Here is a 12,169-nt window from a genome sequence, read left to right on the forward strand (position 1 = left end):
ATTTATATGCATTGTATCTAATAATCGACGAGGTAACGTTATACCAAAATAATATACCAAAGTCGGTCCTAATCATCTTATCTTTATAGGCAAATTTTTAAGATTCCACCTGCGCCGGCGACGCGCTCGCTTCCGACGGTGACTGTACCACCACCAGCGGCACGTGTCTACCCGTCCGAGGCGACCGTGGCGGACTGCCTTCTAAATGTTGTAGCTCGTGTTCTTCTGCCGGCGGTGGTGTTTCCCTACGTGTGCCGACTAGGAAACTTCGTTTCTTCCAAGCGACGAAGCCCAACATCACTAACACTACTGCAATTCCGATGGCGCCGAACGTGATGCCCGTTGCTGATGCTGTTGATATTGTGTAGAAACCTAATTAGAAATATGAACGAATTGATCAATAAAATAAAAAAAAAGATTTTGAGTGGTAAATATTCCACAATCGGTTCTCAGGAGCGATTCTTTCAATCACTTCGCAATTTTTTATGTACATATAAACGCAAAGGGTGTTGCGATTACACAGAATTCTATGTGCAAGTAAATTTACTTGCATTATATGTAAGTACTCGCTGGCACGTTATAAAAAATCCGATAAACGATAAAGTTTATAAAGGAAATAGGTTTTGGTAGACTATGTTTACACGCACCTTCTACCTCCAGGCTGATGAAGTCAATATGCTCCTTCCCATCTTCAAGTCCTGCGCCGCAAGTCCATAGGCCAATATCGTCGTATTTCACACGTTTTATAGTCACCGCGCAATCTCCACGATCCGTACTTTTATTGCTTGGGAAATAAAAGCGGTTTAGAATCGCACTGAAAAATAATAGAAAATTATAAGTATCTGTTCTTATCACATGCCTTAACATCAATTATCAATATATATGATACTTGCTTCTTTTCCGTAACCCCAGAATCGATGCCAAAATGTTTATACTTATTAGTATCGGGCGGTTCGAAACGACAATATCTCAGTGGAGTCATTCGTTTAGTCGTGGCACAAGCTAGCGTGATTGGCTTTCCATGAACCGCGGTGATATTCTGCTGAATTGCTGCGACGTGGCCAACCACCCGGACTTGGATGCTCTGCATTATTTCCACACCAGTTGCCGTTTTCCCAGAGACTGCAGTGCCGATATGACATCGCCATTGCCCCTCGTCTCGTTTTGTGGCATTTAGTTTAACAGCGCAATGCCCCGCAGTTAGTGTTGAATCTGCAAATCTGTTTAGACATTTTCTTAAACGTGTAAAAATATAATCAATTAAGGAATATATTTTTTTTGTTATCATGATGAGCGTCTATCACATGTTTTTATATTAATTTTAATTAAGTAGTTACATAAATTCTATTTGCTTGTCATATCGCTATCTGAACACAATTTTATGGTTCTTTTATCATAGACATGTAGGTATCTTCGTTTAAATATTATTCGTTACTTTGTTTATAAGGTAAAAAAAGTACCTGTAAATAACCCAGGGCATATAATAATATCAAATAAGAGAACGACAGATTTTATTCAATCTTTTGGATCTCTTAACTCTCATTCATTGGTATTTTCAACAGTAACTAGCCTAAATTAGAATAAGTTTTGGGTTTTAAAATTAGCAATATTTTGCAGGGTATAGATACGATCAGGGTATGAAGAATATTTATACTTAGGTCTTATTAATTTCGTTAGTCCGGAAATTTAAATGCAACAAAGTGGTCGCGTAACGTCGGTTATTTAAATGCAAAGGAAAAATATTACTATATTCTTTAGCCTTTAGCTTACTGTCGATCTTTTTTATAAAAAAAATAATTCAACTTACGAATATCTGCTACCATTGGGGTGAATAAATCCACAATACGCCATTGGCATGTCAGTCTTGCATTCTATGGTAAGAGTTTCATTTTCTAGAGCCAGTATCGTTTCAATACCGTTCACATCAAATATTCTAGAAGCTAAAGAAATTAAACAAGTTAGTGATGAATTTAGTTCAAAAACTATTTTACCACTCACACACACCTTGATTTCCTGAAGGATATATTAGCAATAAAAACGTCAATATCACAATACAAGTCTGTCTGTACATGTTGTATGTAACTGTCAGCAAAATGCAAATCGACTGTCCGTCTCAACTCGACGCCTTGATTAGTTACTACCCTCTTGTGATAATGTTATGTCAACAAGTCGTTAATTTAATTGCAATTGATAACCGTTGAGTTATTGCTTAATAAGTTGTATAATAAATTGTACGGTAAGTGTTATGCTCCACTATTCCCGATACGGTTACCCTGCTTAGGAACTTTGTTGTGTAAAACAAAGTATTTGTGAAGATTGTAATTGGCTGCATAAACGCTATTGATCTATTTTCGTAAGATCATTTATGTCAATTATGATATAAAAAAGCTAAAACGTACTTATTAGATTTTTATAATAACAATTATTTATGCAATTTGCTATGAATAAATGAATAGTTTCTAATTACTGAGATTCTTTTTCGTTGCACACCTGATGTCCGCCTTTATATGCGTTATGATCGAGGTTTAAATCTTCTTACATTGTATAGAAATCGCGCCAAATAATGCATCTATTAATAACAGCAAGCACCTCGCATCAAAGATACAAAAGAGATCTTACCTAGATATAGTAACCAAACTGAGCCAATTGTCGCATCGTTTAGAAGTCTATGTCCACTTACGTAGACCGTCGTATATTTATAGCGCGATATGCATATATAACCCACAGAAATCTACATATCGCTGTAGCAACAATCTCATAGACAGCTAAAGTTACAAACTTTGGCGTATCTTAGAACCCTGCTGAGTTAGGTCGTATCCCGCACATGTTCGATTCCCGCAGTGCAGCGAGTGTTTGCTTCAAGGAAATATTTACTATTATAATATATAAATATTTTCGTACTACGTAATTTAGTAATTATTGAATATATTTAATTAAAATAAAAATAAACACCAATCACATTCCATAAAACATTTTAATACACATCCATTCAACACTATTTACAACTGATTTGTTTACTATCATTTCCTTCTATTTCTATTTTTCCTTGTTCTATCTATCTTCTTGTCTGTTGACAGTTCCTGCTGAAGTTTCTTTAACATTTGTGGCGTGATTAGGCCCTGAAACGAACAAACCTCAGTAAATAACAGTTGACGGACAACAAAAAAAAAAACTTGATTCAATCTTTTGACTAATAATTCCCTTATTTTAGCGTCTTCGCCGGTTTAAAAAAATCAAACAAACTTGCTTATCTTATATTAACACTAATTACGTAAAAAAACAAAATACATTCCATTTTCAAATAAAATTTGAAATATATCCACTAAAATGTAATATAAAACAGTGTCTTAAAAAAGATTAAAAAAAAACATTTAAATCATACTTACTCTGGCTACGAGCATTTCCGACAGTTTTCCTTTCGCATCGTCGCCTTTCGATTGTGGCGCTAAAGTTTTGGCTATCCTCTTGCTCGCACTATACGCGTCTGCAGTCTCTTCTTCGCGTAGCATTTGATCCGAATTTCTCAACAACCTGTGGCAATGACAAATCGATAAGTTTTTATAAAATCTTATACAATATAGTCAAGGATAATTCAATTGAATATAAAGAAAACATATTTAAAATCGCACCAAGTGTCATAATTGGGGTATCTAACAAAATTATTCAGCTAGTTTTTATAATACAATATATCATCTCACCTTGTGATTTGGAATATTCCTTGTTGTATAATGGCGTCCAATTCTGTTTCCATGTCGCGTACCAGCTTGACATCCGGAAACATGTCCGGAAACCTATAACTGTTGGCAAAAACCACAATTTAAGTTAATAAATTTTAAATATAATTTTGACGAAATAAAAAAATCTGTGTCCATATTTTAGTATTTAAGTGCTCATGGACAATGAACAAATAACATAAACTGACTTTTCGCCACGGGTATTCCCCGTCATGTTGTGATAGAGGGGCGAGCCTATCACCATATCGGCCACAAAATCCAGAATCCGGAATAAAAAATCCCAATATCTCCCTAGACCTCAGCACTGCAGTCGTACTGCGTACAATATAACTACACCACCAAAGTAGTCATTAATATGTGACACTGCTCTATCGTTTTCAAATTAGCATATTATTATAATGTAAATACCTTAACCACAAGTAGAGTTCGAGCACGTCAAAAGCAGATTCCAAGTGAACTAAATCCATAATAGTTTTAGGCGAAGGCAGCGGCCAGTCCACTGTGTTTGCGAGCCAGTTCTTCGTGATTGGCTCGTTGCGACTGTACTGCCGCACCATCTGGTGACAAAAATAAACAATTTTAAATATTTATATATATCTTCGTAATAAAATAATATATTAACTTTTTGGAGCATACTGTATTAAATGACAATAGACTACATGCTGTATATTAGGTTTTTATTCAACTTTCCTCACACCAATGAACCGTAATACAAAGTTGATCTTATAATTATCGCACCTTTATCATAACATTGGAATTGATGTTTGATACAATGTGATTCTACAGACAACAAATTATTCAAAATCTTCCTACTTAATGATGTTTTATGTTTCCGCGAATGCTAGACATTGAAATAAAACTATTTTACGAATTTTATCGCGATTTGTATATTATAAGACCTCAAGACACAGTGAGCTCATTCTACGTAGATCGGACCGTCAATAGCTAAAACAATCTAAAATTTTGTATAAAAGGGTATTTGATTATGTTTGATATTGTGCATTTTTTATCTGTAATAGCAATTAGTACAAAGAAGAAGATTTCAATGATTTCTTTTGTTTTAGAATTAATACGGCGTACTAATTTATAAAAGTTATAAATAAAAATGTCAAATATCGTATTGTAAAATGTAGGTAGCAGTGGCGATTAGTTCTTAGTACCCGATTCAAAGTAAAGTAGTTTAATTCCAATCTTCCTACTTTATATTTACAATAGCTATATTAAGAATACTTTTGGCCCACAGTGCAAAAGAAGTAGAATATAGGCCTACAACCTGGTTGACATACAAAAATATACAAGCTGACCGGATAAAACGATAGATCCGATCATCTCTAAAAATAAGAATGGCCATCCCTCCCTAAGCCCCATAATAAAAATACCGATATTTCGTTTACCTTAAGGAATGTAGCGCACACAAACGGCAGTTTGTTGTTGATAGGCGCGCAGCAGAACACGTAACGCGCACGTAAAGGCAACGGAACGTGCTGGATCATCTCCGCGAGGAACTTGAACGCTTCCGTGTTGCACATGAAGTATAGAGAATCGTCGACTGTGCATAGATGGACGAAGATGTCCTGCGAATATTACGATTAAATGCCTCGGTGACGTAGATGTGTGAGTGCGCGGTACGACATCGTTTCAACGTCCCGTGTTCGATTGTGAGTCGAGTAAAGTGTTATTGGTTTTATCTGTTCTTGCTCTAATATAACGATTGCCTTGTCCCCTATCGATACGAGACAGAACACACATGACGAAAATTGAGTGCACTGGTTTCACTTCTTTTACTTTTTATTTTCTTATTAACAATTTAGGTGATAGGTCGTATGTCAGGGTCGATGCGCTATTTCTTCAGCAAGGCAGCAGTGTATATGCAGTTTTGTGCCGGTTTGAAAATATTGTAGCCATCGTAATTACTTGGTGTTATGAGACTCAACATCTTATTAATCATATGTTGCTCTTATCTCGTCAGTTGTAAAAAAAATCTACTCATGTGCCGAACAATTGAAAATGAACTCTATTTAAACACACAAAAGATTAATTTTATCCTGTTAACTAAAACTCACCATAAGGCTGCTAAGAGTAGCATGAGGTAGATGATAGGCATACAGCTCCATTTGCTCAGCTGTGGGATGCAGGCCAGCCTGAGTCACTGGCTCTGGAGACTGAGCCAGTAACTTCTTCAGAGTTGCCAAGTCTTCAGGCTTAAATGTTGTCACATAACCTGTCTCCCAAGCGCTGCCGTATCGACCGGCACGACCTATGAAAAATTTCATTAGTGTCATAGTGTTTTGAAATTTTATTTATAAATTTTACTTAAATGCAATCGTGGCGGAATTCGGTTTGATTTTTAATTCATGCGAAGTGGAATGTTTAAATCAGTATTTATTTTTTATTCTTATTCCACTATTATGGTTTGAGCACTATTAACATTTCGTTTGAATTCCAAGTGACAATGTGTGGTCCTCACCAGCGATTTGCAGAGCTTGTGATATGCTAATAACGTCCATTTCTTTATCACCATCTTCATTGATTACAGGTTTTATTAACGAATAGAAAATTATCCTTCTTATACTCCTGAAAATTTAAATTAGATACATAATAGTAATTAGAATGTTTAGAAAATATCAACCAGTCTTTTTAAATACAAAAAAAAACGAATTTAATCATTTTATTTATTTTTCCTAATTCCTCCAATTCCCTAAATCATAATTTATTAACTTTTTATTCCATTAAGAAAAAATGAAACCTTACTAAAATAAATGTGGGAGTTTGTAAAAATGTTTGGATGTCTGTTTGTCAGAAGTAAAGGAGGAAACTGAATGGATTTCGATAAAAAGCACGAGGGTATACCGTGTCCTGGCTTAACACATAGGTTACTTTTTGTTCCGGTAATTTTCTGTCATAGAAAATAAAGGAATTGTTTAATGTGATTTTTTCTTTTAGTGGCGCTTGCGTCATACAGTGTTATAGCGGGAAAGGCTTTTCACGCCGGCGAATCCGCGAGCAACACCTAGTTCTAAATAATTATATCTTATGAAAGTTCGACACAAGTACTTACAAATTAATACCAAGTCCTATAGCGTCAGTAGCTACCATCACTTTACACGAGCTCTCTGGGTCGTTGAATTTATTCGCCTGTGCCAGTTTAGTGCCCGGTGGTAAACTGCCGTAAATAACGGCTACCTCATGACCTCTAAAATTGGTAGTATAACATTAACGATCTTAACATTTCACTGTAAACGTTTAATGACTAGTAAAGGAATCATAGATTAATTTCTGGTCCTTTGAACCGTTTTTTTTTAAATATTGTTAGATATAATGATACTAAGTCTTTAAATTTTAAAATAATAATAAATGTATATTGTTTTCTAAAATTAACTTATAACAATAAATTGACGCAGCTAAAATTTAATTAAAATAGCCCTGAAACAACATTTTTCAACACAACTTCTATAGGACAAAATCAAAGATATGTCCCGACTTTTCCACAAGTTTGTTAATAATTATAATTACAATTCAACTAAATGAACATCACAAAAGCTCTAAAAATATTATTTATAACATGTAGTTATTGTAATGTTTATTATTATAATAATGATCTCACATGAAATATTGATTTCTGTAATATTACGAAACTAATGTAGTAGCGCCGTAACTTGAGTCTCTAAAAATAATTTCTGGATTTCATGATGCGTCAAACCATAAACGGCAAGATTGTCTATGCCGGATGCAAGACAATAGAAAAGAGAAAATAGCATTAGTGTTCGGTACATCTCAAATCATGTAATCATAACTTTTTTTTTGTTTATATGTTAAGGACAGTAACTCTACTGCATCTGGTGTTAAGTGGAATGTAGAATAAATTATTAAAATAGGTAAAATTTTTCAACATAATATACTTAAATTTAATTCAGTTACAAAGAACTTAATTCCATCGCCCATAAGTTGCAAATTCCAGTGACTCAAACAACAACGACGCTACCAATCCATAAGCTGTCACATGCACAATCTTTCTAATTATCGGATACCTGCCTCAAAACGGGACTGACCTCTGTTCAATGGCACGACTTACACTGTAAATATCGTTCTTATTGAAACACACTATACAGTCGCCGGCCCTCACGTTATCCAAAGATCCCAGCGCTGAGTCTTCCACTTTTAACTCTGTTAGTCTTTTGTAGGAACGTACCTGTTGACGAATGATTGTGTCATAAAATATAATATTTGAATAATTTTTTTTTTTTTGGGGTTAAAATATAGAAATATTATTATGAATCGTATATTCTGAATATGATTATAGCATAGTTTTTTGTATCTTTATTATTATTACTATTACGGATTCCGTAACAGCACAATCTATATATATAAAAATCAATTGCTGTTCGTTAGTCTCGCTAAAACTCGAGAACGGCTGAACCGATTTGGCTAATTTTGGTTTTGAATTATTTGTGGAAGTCCAGGGATGGATTAAACGGTGACGAACATAAATAATAAATAACGGAAAATACTAAAAACGACAATATAAGTTTTCAATACAAAATGTTCCTACCTGTGAAACATTTCATGTCTTTTCTCTTTTTAGAAATAAAGAACTGTAACATATATATATAGGTGTATTCAGAAATAAGTCTGTTTCATAGTTGTAATATGAGGTCCGATTTCTTTGGTTTATTTTGTTCAAATACAAAACATTTCAGAAATAAATAAAGTGTAAAAGTGTCAGTGGGTTCTTAAAAATAGAAAATAAATAAATAAATCTCAAGACTATTATTAAAATCTATCATCAATTTGTCAGTGCGTGAGAACTTTATTTATCGTTATTGTCGCAAAATGCCACGGAGAAGATGACTTAGATAGTCGAAGTTAATCAAATGTACGACGAGCTACTTCACGTGCAAACCGTACTCTCGACTAGCGAGAGACAGATAATGATAACATACGTATTGTATGGCAAAATTGTGTTTCACAATAAATAACAATAATAAATGTATGTAGGTGATACGAAGTTCACCGGGTCATCTAGTGACTTATAAAATACTTCTATTATATTACAGTTCATTGAGTGACTTTTTGATGTTTGTTATTTACAAATTATAATGGGTTTTATTACTCTATAATGAGTTTTACTACTAGCATAAAAATTTCGCTTGTTTATTATTCATCTTCATCATTTGGCATGCTGTGAGCCAAATATTTCACATCTATCGAGCAAAGTATTTGGCTGAGATTTACTATTTGGTTACTTGCCCAACAATAAATTTTCGGGTGATATAATTCAGAAAAAATACCCTAAATATCCAGCATACAGGTCTAGAGCTCATTCATGATATAAGACATAATAGTACGTAAAATTATTAATAACTTATATTCACATACCTCTATTTCTTCACCAGTTATATTGCATATTTCCTCTATCAAGTTTATAGCACCAGCCTCACCACATAAATGTATTTCTTCTGCTTGTAAACCTGAAACAAAAGTAAAATGATTACACATGTGAAAATTAGTTAAAATTAACACTAATAATGCTTACTCAACATATTATGTATAACTCGAAAATTACACAATATAAATTTTCAAAATATTTCAAACTTGTAATATGGCATTAATGAATTCTATATTACCTAATATAGCCCTCGTCCACGCCCATCCCCTGCCTCTATCTCCAATCATTTGTATTTCATCTATAATAGCTACTTCATCTGAAATAATGAAAATTCTTCAAAAATAATTTACAGTGTACTGTATATTTCTGAAAAAAGATTTAATTCCAACTTTACATTAGTGTTCATAACCTTGCTTTTCTTCTACAGTGTCCTTACACTTGCAAGCCCCATGTTTCCACTTGAAGCGGCGACTAACAGCCGTTTACAATAAACAATCCCATTTTCAATCTTCAATCCAATTCCGGGAATGATTCAATCGGAATGTCATTCCATTCATTTATAAGCATATTAAAAAAAACCTTTTTTCGGATTGGTTCCTTTTTTTAGATCGAAAAAGCGATAGCTATTGTTTATTGGAAATGGCGGTGAATGTGACGCGGTGAGTGGCAATAACAATTGTATGAGAAAGTATAGAGTACGCCACGAGTATCCGCCAGGGCGGTAACACGACCGTTTTGGTGCCGAGCGACAAACGATCTCTATCGCTAAGAGCGAGCGAGACAAATGTAAAAGGGAATAGGAAGGTTGCCTGATACACAACAGTGCAGAAAACAACGTCGCTTATTCAGTGAACATTGCGTTTGAACTGTACCGCCGCATTATGCCATTTACTGATTCGCCAATTTTGAAGGTGAAGCCGTAAGGTTGGCACAACTAATAGTTAAGACCTGTGCAATATGATATGAATTCATATAAAGAGATCTACTACTTAAAATTATTTTGACAATAGTGTATGCCAAATTATGTATAGTAATTAGTTATTTTATACATGACATTGTCTAAAAACAGAAAATTACAAAATATTATTATAACTAGCATGATATAATAGATAACTTACATGTATTATTGAGTGAGGTCATTTCAACCGTACAAGCAACATGAGCGGATGGTGTCAGTTCCACATCATCTATCAATAGAGATTCTGACACATCACTTCCTGTATCTGTCTCATCAGCATCAGATGTCAATGTGCTGTAAAGTGATGCATGACGTCTCTCCTCACCAGTAATCAGATCACATGAGGTGCCCTGTAAACAGAAGCAAGATCTTAATAAATGAAAATTGTAAAAATGGGATAACCCAAATATTTACTTTATTCTATTGATGTGTGAATATATCAATATAGTTCAACTGGTGGATATTAAAATTAAAAACTGTGAAAAGGAGTCACCAAAAAGACTACAAGGTTAAAGAAGGACAGGCCAAAGCAATATTTGTCAAATTGCTAAAAATTGATTTGCCTAACATTCATGTAGGATTTACACAACCTTTACTTACATGCTTATTAGATTTGTGGTATATTTCCGTGGCTAATAACTTTAATGGTCCACAGTACACACCAGACTTGGCTTGAAGAAATCTCTCCATAGCATGGTAGGTTTTCCCAGAATTTGTGGGACCTGCATGGAACACAATTTTTCTGTTCATATTCCGAGCCTCTGGGTACCTGAAAGTGTGATCGGAATAAGTAAAAATATAAAAGGATTCACAAAAAATCTTTGAAATGATAAGGATTCTTTTAATGTTATGGAAACATTATTATTTCAATTTATGACTCAATGATCATTGCTTTTTTAATTATTTTCAAATATACAAACCAGTTAGCAGGTGTCCTTAGATCTGATATCTTTTTCAAGTCCTCTAAACAGTCAAGGTGGGGAAAAGCTAATCTAGCATGTCGTAGAAAATAAGGAAACAAATCATCAACATGTCCAGCACCTAGAACAAAATATACATATTTGTAAATATGTACATCAACTCAAACTTTATTATAAAGGTAAACTAAGATTCAACTAATACTCATAGATTAACTTGAGATGCCACTCATAAAATAATTAAATAACATATATTTTATTTTTTTATATTATCATAATGTCCTCAAAACCACATTATATGGAAAGACATCCAAGTTAAAAACAAATATAAATATTTTTTACCTTGCAAAATATCACTTATAGTTATGTGCAAATCTGGTGGCAAGTCATGTTCCAAACAATGTCTTCTAAAGGACAGAAATGCCTGATGTAATAACTGGTCGTCCAATCCATTTTCTGACGCTAACGCTCTGATTTCAGCTTTCTGGTAAAATCTGTTGAGGATTTTGAGCAAGTCTTGCTTTTTGAGACGGCCAGTGAGCTCTTCTCCAATATTTATGTCATCAGGATTAGGTTTTACAGGCACGGGGACAAATAAACTAGAAGGATTGGTACGATCGTGTTTTTTGGTTCTCATAAAAATATAACCTATACTCTCCGGTCTGCTTTTACGGATACAAAGGGTATTGCTTCTTAGAAACGGAGATATACACGGCTGAGTTTTTTCTGCGCAATGAAGAGCTAATATCCGCGTAAAGCCTTTGTACATTTTGATAATAATTCGTAAAAACTTTAACTAAAAATTTCCCTCACAGTCTGTCACATTTCGATATTTGATAATTGAAATCAGTGTTGCCTTTATTTTGCACTAAGCCTGTAAAAAACATAAAAAACCATCTGTTCGAAATACCTTCAATATCTAAAAATATATATTATATTACATTCTGAATAATTCTTTAATTATCCAAAACGGTCCGGCGTTTTTAAGTGCTGCGCTTACCAACGAAAAGCATATTATTTTCATTATTTATAAAATTCCCCGCGTATGGGCAACTCTGATTTCAATTGCGTTCCAAATCTCCAATGGGTAGTTTAGTAACATAATATGCATACAATAGCATTCGGTACGTTTAAAAATTTATAAAGAAAGAACAAGAGTATTAACAGCGAAAAA

At 33.9% G+C, this 12,169-nt stretch overlaps 1 protein-coding gene across 1 annotated transcript; it reads right to left on the reverse strand.

Moving 5' to 3' along the window:
• Nucleotides 1–64: 64 nt before the first annotated feature.
• Nucleotides 65–11,840, reverse strand: LOC115442162 (ATP-dependent RNA helicase SUV3 homolog, mitochondrial). Its single transcript, XM_030167149.2, has 19 exons — nt 11,338–11,840; nt 10,999–11,119; nt 10,679–10,847; nt 10,239–10,428; nt 9,359–9,436; nt 9,111–9,202; nt 7,784–7,923; nt 6,793–6,927; nt 6,202–6,308; nt 5,798–5,991; nt 5,129–5,308; nt 4,143–4,291; nt 3,699–3,797; nt 3,387–3,531; nt 3,035–3,119; nt 1,808–1,973; nt 894–1,220; nt 648–814; nt 65–372 (listed from the first exon to the last, which is right to left on the reverse strand). The coding sequence occupies exons 1-19, from the start codon at nt 11,762–11,764 to the stop codon at nt 98–100; spliced, it is 3,246 nt and encodes a 1,081-aa protein (XP_030023009.1). The 5' UTR covers nt 11,765–11,840; the 3' UTR covers nt 65–97.
• Between the last annotated feature and the right edge of the window lie 329 nt (nt 11,841–12,169).

Source organism: Manduca sexta, chromosome 22, assembly GCF_014839805.1.
Source record: "Manduca sexta isolate Smith_Timp_Sample1 chromosome 22, JHU_Msex_v1.0, whole genome shotgun sequence".
NCBI lineage: Eukaryota > Metazoa > Arthropoda > Insecta > Lepidoptera > Sphingidae > Manduca > Manduca sexta.